General features: G+C 39.9%; 1 protein-coding gene across 6 annotated transcripts; it reads left to right on the plus strand.

The window, feature by feature from the left end:
- The first annotated feature begins 215 nt into the window (after positions 1–215).
- LOC115180891 (nectin-4) lies at positions 216–5,540 on the plus strand. Of its 6 annotated transcripts, none has more exons than XM_029743036.1 (14): positions 222–399; positions 1,345–1,683; positions 1,979–2,284; positions 2,740–2,772; positions 2,944–3,049; positions 3,147–3,212; positions 3,408–3,437; positions 3,516–3,563; positions 3,713–3,724; positions 3,866–3,928; positions 4,458–4,487; positions 4,618–4,680; positions 4,898–4,936; positions 5,037–5,540. In XM_029743036.1, exons 1-14 carry the CDS (start codon positions 348–350, stop codon positions 5,062–5,064), a joined length of 1,215 nt encoding a protein of 404 aa, XP_029598896.1. In that variant the 5' UTR covers positions 222–347; the 3' UTR covers positions 5,065–5,540. The 6 variants fall into 6 exon arrangements, with proteins under 6 accessions (XP_029598899.1, XP_029598896.1, XP_029598897.1 ...); XM_029743035.1 differs by having other exon boundaries at positions 224–399; positions 3,707–3,724; XM_029743039.1 differs by lacking the exon at positions 3,147–3,212 and having other exon boundaries at positions 216–399; positions 3,707–3,724.
- Positions 5,541–8,622: the final 3,082 nt, after the last annotated feature.

Here is an 8,622-nt window from a genome sequence, read left to right on the forward strand (position 1 = left end):
ATCTCACCAGTAGATTCACTTAGCTATGCATGATGATACATAATGTTATTACCTCCAACCTTGCAAAGGTGTTTTCCTGATACTGTTCTGTGTTTACTTTCACTTTCACTGGAGGAGGAGTTGTAGAAAGACTAGCAACTGTCCTTATCTCTATGGGAGCTCACAACAGAAAGCCACATTCAAAATTGGCCAACAAGGTTGCAGAACAGAGCTTGTTATTTTTTAAACTATCCAATGTACTAAGTTACCATGCCTCACTTGAAAACGGTTCCTAGTTTAAAATAATGCTTTGCCACACATCATCCAGAGGTCCATCACCTAGCCTCACCTAGCCACACATTGCTGCCATGGCTCATGTTAACAGTTACCTTTCTATTCTACTGCTATTCTTTACTGAGGGTGAGTTACATCAGTTTTCATATGAAGTACTTGATAAGTCTGTAGGTCTAAAATGTAAGTTATACAGTATTATACATTTCAGAGTTGTGTTTCATTATGAGATGTAGATAACTACAGTAAAATGTATAGGTGCATTATACATCAATTGTAACTGCATATAGTCCTTAAAGGAATACAATGAATTCATTATTATTATATAATAATTACAATTATTATTATATTATTTGAAGCTAAGGTGGCTATTTTACTGGTGAATGGCCGGTCCAGTCACCATCAGTATACAAACATCCGCATCTTCCTGTTCTATACTGTTTAAAAAAAAATGCAACTTAGAAAAGTCGTTGTAGCTTAAATATCCAAGTTGCCTGGACATTTGAATTGGGAGATTTTTGAGCTGACATTGAATAGTCAGCTTAAAATACTGTGTTGGCTTAAAATACATGTATCTTATTAACATATTTCCCAATGTGCCTCTCTGCAAGATGTATTTTACTTTATTTTTGTACATTTACTTGCCAGGGACAGGTTTACAGTTTAAATATATATTTAAATAGCTGCCATTATATCAGCTATAGCAAAAAAGTGGATTTGTTGAAAAAAGCACTGTCCAGTCAATTAATTGGATAAAAACTGAAACTGGAAAGAAGTCAAGGGGGACTCTAAGTACAACATTAACATACGTGTTTCAAACTTCATACACACATAACAGCCTAGAAATTATTTTATTAGGATCTATTTTAGCCCACCAAGGGCTAGTCTTCCAAGAGTCCTTTGAAATGTACAAACATACAGAATGAGAATTTGAATGATTGATGCAATACTGCATATACCTTTAAATGTATTTATGCAGTTGTTTAGTCCCTTCATGGTGTTCACTGCAGGTTGCTAAAATGTAGCGCTGTATTAGATGTGTGTACTAAACAGCCTGTAACTTTCTTCATGCAGGGCTCTCTCAGCTGGTGAGAACACAGCAGGTTGTCATGGCAACCCTGGGAGAGGACGCTCACTTCAGCTGCAGGCTCATGAAACCCAAAGACGTGCTTCAAGTCACCTGGCAGAAAGTGACACCAGGGGCGACTGAAAATGTGGCCACCTACAACAATCGATTTGGAGCAGTAGTCAACCCACCTTTTCAGAGGAACGTGGAGTTTGAGGACGAGGGACTGCAGAACTGCTCTATCGTCATCAGAGGAGTGTCAAGAGGAGACGAGTCCTGCTACAAGTGTCTGTTTAACGCCTATCCAGAAGGAGCTATCAGTGGCAGGACCTGCCTCCAAATTAATGGTAAAATATGATAACTGTAAGGAGGGGTTAAAGGGACATTACACTCTAAAATTCAAATTGTATAATGTGGATTCACCTTAACATTAGACTACTTTTGAGGTCTTAAAACAATGTTATGTTCCTTTAAAACAGGAACAATGGCCTCCAATGCCTTCAATCCATTGTTCTACTTTGACCTGTGTGTAAATGATTAACCCAGGAAAAATTTCCTCAAATCATCATGCATCCATTTGACCTTGATGTACATGAAAACATTATAGTATTTACATTCACTGTGTCTGTTGTTGTCCTATAGAGCTGTATAGACCCTCACTCCTCATCACACAAACCAACAACAGTCACACCACTCTGTCCTGTTCTGCTACGGGACGACCTGCTCCTACAGTAACCTGGGACCACATAGAAAACATCAGTCTAGACAAATCCACCATGGCTGATGTCACCCATTCCAATGAAACAGTCACTGTCACCATAACTGCCATGGTGGCAGCGTCCAGTCTACCTTACAAAGACACCAGGGTTAGGTGTGTAGCGTCATCCCGTGGTGCCGTCAAGGAGGTTTCCATGGTGATTCCAACTAGGGATCAAGCTTCATTTGCAGGTGAGAAATGGTTAGGGTTAATACCACCATAATATATTGACATGATCAGGAACATGATGAAGTACTGTCTGTGTTCATGATGAGGTACTGTCTGTGTTCATGATGAAGTACTGTCTGTGTTCATGATGAGGTACTGCCTGTGTTCATGATGAAGTACTGTCTGTGTTCATGATGAGGTACTGCCTGTGTTCATGATGAGGTACTGCCTGTGTTCATGATGAGGTACTGCCTGTGTTCATGATGAAGTACTGTCTGTGTTCATGATGAGGTACTGTCTGTGTTCATGATGAATTACTGCCTGTGTTCATGGTGAAGTACTGCCTGTGTTCATGATGAAGTACTGCCTGTGTTCATGATGAAGTACTGCCCGTGTTCATGATGAAGTACTGCCTGTGTTCATGGTGAAGTACTGCCTGTGTTCATGATGAAGTACTTCCTGTGTATTTCTGTTCTAGGTCAATCTCAGGTCTCTGATGACAGGATCAGTGGTAAGTGGTTGTTATTCTAATAATGACAGGTCATAATCAACCTATTGACTGACTGTTTTACTGTTCAACTTTCAGGTGTAGTGCAGAGACATATTTACATGTATGAGGCGTTGGTGTAGTGTACCTGGGAATTTGACCTCTGTCTTCTCTTGTCATCTCTCTCATTCACAGGTGCAGTGGTTGGTGCAGTGATGGGTTCAGTGTTGTGTTCAGTGTGTCTCATTGCTGTATTCTGTGTAATATGGCTGCAAAAGAGGAGAAAAGATACCTCTTCCAGGTAGATAAAAACTATTTCCTTGAAACTGAACAGTTACTCTGAATTGAATGTGATTTGACTGCCAGTTGTTTACCAGTTGATCTCTAATTTGATGTAGAAAACCCCCAGTTCCTGACCCTGAAATCAGCAGAACTCCCTTAAAGACACCACCAACATCCAAACAGTAAGATGCTCATTCTAAAGAACATTTAAGGGATCATGATGGATACCTATTTGAAAGAAAACATGATCATTACATTTTCTGAGAATATGTGCTATACAGGTTAAAACTCATTCTCATGATTAAATAATTGTAATGAAATAATGAATCAGATGATGTGGTTCTTGTCAGTACAGTGTTTATTTTGATTTATTTCAGTGTCACACCAACCTCCAGTCCATCACAAATGTGAGTATCTTTTCAACATTTTTAGCAGCATTTTAAGATAAATAATAATTATATTAAAAAAAAAGTTTGTTTTTTCAGGTCACACCTGTCAACCAGCTCAACAGTCAAGCGTAGGTTGACTAAGAAGTAGGTTTACTTCCATAGTCTCCTAATGTCTTCTGTAATCTCTCTCATTGATCAAGAAACTTGGGAATGAAACTTTGAAATGTATTTCTGTGGTTTATGTTTTTTGCCGCTACATTGTCTGGTTTGATCTCTTTCACACCAAGCTCCAGTCCGTCACAAATGTGAGTATTTTTACAACTTTATTTGATTATCCCGATAGAAAGCTTGAAACAGACGATATTGAGAATGTTACAAAAGCTTTTAGTATAAATTAACAAAAATACTAAAATCTGAACATAACGAAATCATTCATCTTGATTCAGGATACCATCCCTCAGCTCGTCTGACAAGCGTAGGATACAACCAGCTCAGGAGGCTGTAAAGAAGTAGGTTTACACCTTAATTCTCTCACTGTCTGCTGTAGTCTCTCTTCTTGAGGAAGAAGCTCTGAAATGATGTACTGTGGTGGTCATAGAGTGGTCATGGTGACTGCATCATGCATTCAGCTGCATGTTAGTATTTGTTATGCTTTGTTACTCATCATGTCACTAATGTACTATATATTCTCTCAACTTGGGAAAGATGTGTATTTCTGTGATCAAAGAGTGGTCATGTTTATTACGTCAGTGTTTACATCACTGTCTGCAGGGCTGTTTCTAGATTTTTGCCCTTCATCTTGGCAGCTTAAAAGTTAATGTCCTGCAGTTCAACAGTATGTTGAGACCCCGACTGACTTCCTAAAACAAATATGATATATACTGTATAGAAAAACATTGTTTTGGTTGGGGGCCCCCTAGTAGCTGTGGGGCCCTAAGCAGCCGCTCACTTCACTTAAGCCTAGAAACGGCACTGACTGTGTGTTACCACAGATAATATGGTTCTTATCAATACATTGACCATGTTCATTTCTTTCAGGACCCCACCAATCTCCAGTCCATTCAAAATGTTGGTATTTGTACAACTATATTTGATCATCCTGGTAGAGTGCTTGAAACAGATGATTGTTATTGTTAAAATGGGTTACAATAACCGCAAAATTCAAACAATACTCAAAAATGTACTTTTTGTGTTTCAGGATAGACTCCCTCAGCTCCTCAGCCAAGCGTATGATGCAACAAGCACAAGATGTTGTAGAGAAGTAGGTTTAAGTTCTCTTGTTTTTTATGTTTTTTTTTATACCTATTCTCTCATTGAACAAGAAGCTCTGGAATGATGTTTTGAGGTGGTAGTCATGGTGACTGCATGTATGCAAATGAGTTGCATTTGTTGCATTGCTGCATTGTTGTTATGTTACTCATGTCACTAGTATAGGATACTCCATTCAGTCAATATTTTAATTACCTTCTTTCATACAGATTATCTCCTGAGAGACCAGATGACCTGCAATGTAGAAGGTGAGCTGAAATAATCATGAATAATTACAAAGATGCAGTCAGAAGTATATATATATATATTTTTATAAATATCTATGCCATTTTGTTGTATCTATTTTAGGAAACTTTTAGAGGGTTACGAGGACTGAGTGATTACCATACTGTCTCACACACACCTGTGTGGTTCAGAGACCGTTTCTATCCATAGGCATTGTGGGTACTGAATAGTGGACTGAATGGCTGACACATAGGCCTGCTGGTTATTGTATATGTAAATACAGTATGTAAATATAGTTTGTAGTTGGTTAATGATGAAACATGATAAATCCACACTAGACTTGTTTGTGGTTTTATTCTTCACTTTTTTATAAATCAAGGGTTGTGATATTATAGTCTACACAATGTCATAATGTAGACTACTTTCATGGTGTGTGTTTTTCTGTGTGTGTGTGTTTTCTTTCTTCACTTTTTATAAATCAAATGTTGTAAGATACTCAATGTTGTGATGTCCTTTGTTGTGTGTTTGTTTTCAACTTTTATAAATAAAATGGTCAAACAATGTTGTAATGTATGTTGTGACATCGCTTGTTATACAATGTGTTATAAATCTGCTGCTGGAAATGCTTCAAGAGTGAATTGTCTGATTCTTCTGCAACTCAAGAGACCAACCAAAAATACAAACAATTGCCACTAGAGGTCACCTAAATATAACTTTAGAGAGAGATTGTTGAGAAACGGGATTGACACTGTAGTTTTGCAGCGCTCATGCAACTGCGCGCCACCGATGGTCCACTTGATCCACAGTTTACTTGACTGACTCTGACTTCTCTCATAAAGAGGCAGAACGCATCACACCTGTTCTCTTCAGTTTAAAGACTTTTGAAACATGGATTTGATAGTCAGTGTACTAGATTATTTTACACCATACAGAGGACATAAGTAACACTAACTCCTTGCACTGCTCAATGGTTAAGTAGTTGTTAAAGCAGAGTTAATTTGTTATAGGTCCCAGTTAAAATAAAACGTTGTGTTATGTTTGATATTTAATAAGGCTAAAAACGTTGATAATAACGTTTAAAGTTGTCGATATTGAATTGTTTTCTAAAGGTGATACAAACCTATAGGGTTTTATTTATTTATTTCACCTTTATTTAACCAGGTAGGCTAGTTGAGAACAAGTTCTCATTTGCAACTGCGACCTGGCCAAGATAAAGCATAGCAATTCGACACATACAACAACACAGAGTTACACATGGAATAAACAAAACATACAGTCAATAATACAGTAGAACAAAAGAAAACAAAAAGTCTATATACAGTGAGTGCAAATGAGGTAAGTTAAGGCAATAAATAGGCCATGGTGGCGAAGTAATTACAATATAGCAATTAAACACTGGAATGGTAGATGTGCAGAAGATGAATGTGCAAGTAGAGATACTGGGGTGCAAATGAGCAAGATAAATGAATAAATACAGTATGGGGATGAGGTAGGTAGATAGATGGGCTATGTACAGGTGCAGTGATCTGTGAGCTGCTCTGACAGCTGGTGCTTAAAGCTATTGAGGGAGATGTGAGTCTCCAGCTTCATAGATTTTTGCAGTTCGTTCCAGTCATTGGCAGCAGAGAACTGGAAGGAAAGGCAGCCAAAGGAGGAATTGGCTTTGGGGGTGACCAGTGAGATATACCTGCTGGAGCGCGTGCTACGGGTGGGTGCTGCTATGGTGACCAGTGAGCTGAGATAAGGCGGGGCTTTACCTAGCAGAGACTTGTAGATAACCTGTAGCCAGTGGGTTTGGCGATGAGTATGAAGCGAGGGCCAACCAATGAGACCGTACAGGTCGCAATGGTGGGTAGTGTATGGGGCTTTGGTGACAAAACGGATGGCACTGTGATAGACTGCATCCAGTTTGTTGAGTAGAGTGTTGGAGGCTATTTTATAGATGACATCACCGAAGTCGAGGATCGGTAGGATGGTCAGTTTTACGAGGGTGTGTTTGGCAGCATGAGTGAAGGAGGCTTTGTTGCAATATAGGAAGCCAATTCTAGATTTAATTTTGGATTGGAGATGCTTAATGTGAGTCTGGAAGGAGAGTTTACAGTCTAACCAGACACCTAGGTATTTGTAGTTGTCCACGTATTCTAAGTCAGAGCCGTCCAGAGTAGTGATGCTGGACGGACGAGCAGGTGCAGGCAGTGATCGATTGAATAGCATGCATTTAGTTTTACCTGCGTTTAGGAGCAGTTGGAGGCCATGGAAGGAGAGTTGTATGGCATTGAAACTCGTCTGGAGGTTAGTTAACACAGTGTCCAAAGAGGGGCCAGAAGTATACAGAATGGTGTCGTCTGCGTAGAGGTGGATCAGAGAATCACCAGCAGCAAGAGCAACATCATTGATGTATACAGAGAAGAGAGTCCGCCCGAGAATTGAACCCTGTGGCACCCCCATAGAGACTGCCAGAGGTCCGGACAACAGGCCCTCCGATTTGACACACTGAACTCTATCAGAGAAGTAGTTGGTAAACCAGGTGAGGCAATCATTTGAGAAACCAAGGCTGTCGAGTCTGCCAATAAGAATGTGGTGATTGACAGAGTCGAAAGCCTTGGCCAGGTCGATGAACACGGCTGCACAGTAATGTCTCTTATCGATGGCGGTTATGATGTCGTTTAGGACCTTGAGCGTGGCTGAGGTGCACCCATGACCAGCTCTGAAACCAGATTGCATAGCGGAGAAGGTACGGTGGGATTCGAAATGGTCGGTAATCTGTTTGTTAACTTGGCTTTCGACGACCTTAGAAAGACAGGGTAGGATAGATATAGGTCTATAGCAGGTATATACATAGGTATATACCCCCTTTGTTTCTTATGAAGCCTAAAGACTGAATATTGGACAGTAGCATGGATGTGTGTAACTGTTTGCTCCCTCAACTCTGCTGCCAACAGCCAATCGGCTGTAAAAGCCGCCGGCTAGTGAGCATTCTGTATGTGCTTGCTGAAGGCACATACAGCGCATTCGTAAAGTATTCAGACCCCTTCCCTTTTTCCACATTTTGTTACTTACAGCAGGGGTGGGCAACTCCAGTTCTCGGGGCCTGATTGGCAGAGGTGTGGACTCGAGTCACATGACTTGGACTCGAGTCAGACTTGAGTCACAAATATGATGACTTGCAACTCGACTTTGACTATAACACCAATGACTCGTGACTTAACTTGGACTTGAGCCTTTTGACTCGAACTGACTTGATATCCTCCCCAAGTCCAATATTAAAAATGATGCTATTAAAAAAAAGCATAAACTCTTCATTTAACAGATTACAGTTTGAATCGGACAGCAGCCAATCAAATTGTGCCAGCTGGGAAAAAGTTGCACGTGGTAGTGCAGAGGATCGTCAGCGGCTGAATTCAGATGGAGCCCTTGGAAAGATGATACCCCAAATTATTATTTTCGGTTATAAATACTACGCGGTATCAACAAAAAACAGATTGCAACTTGCAAAACATTCGGGAAGAAAATTACAGGAGGCGCAACAACTTCCAACTTTGTTTGACATTTGAAGCTGCACAAAGAACGGTAAGTTGTGGCTAATATAGCCGACAGTTAACGTTATATAATTTATAACTTTGCTAGTGTAGCATGTAGGTTAACGTAATGTTAAATCAATGAGCCTCCACACAGTCAGCCTGTGTGGGAAGGTGATCATTGCACCCAA

Source organism: Salmo trutta, unplaced genomic scaffold (assembly GCF_901001165.1).
Source record: "Salmo trutta unplaced genomic scaffold, fSalTru1.1, whole genome shotgun sequence".
In the NCBI taxonomy this organism is placed as follows: domain Eukaryota; kingdom Metazoa; phylum Chordata; class Actinopteri; order Salmoniformes; family Salmonidae; genus Salmo; species Salmo trutta.

What these genes read in the sequence shown, in the direction of transcription:
- LOC115180891 (XM_029743035.1), top strand. Translation starts at nt 348, where the DNA reads ATGGCTCATGTTAACAGTTACCTTTCTATTCTACTGCTATTCTTTACT. An exon ending in ACACCACCAACATCCAAACA is followed by an intron (nt 3,213 to 3,407) that starts GTAAGATGCTCA and finishes GATTTATTTCAG; the next exon opens with TGTCACACCAACCTCCAGTC. An exon ending in GCACAAGATGTTGTAGAGAA is followed by an intron (nt 4,681 to 4,897) that starts GTAGGTTTAAGT and finishes TCTTTCATACAG; the next exon opens with ATTATCTCCTGAGAGACCAG.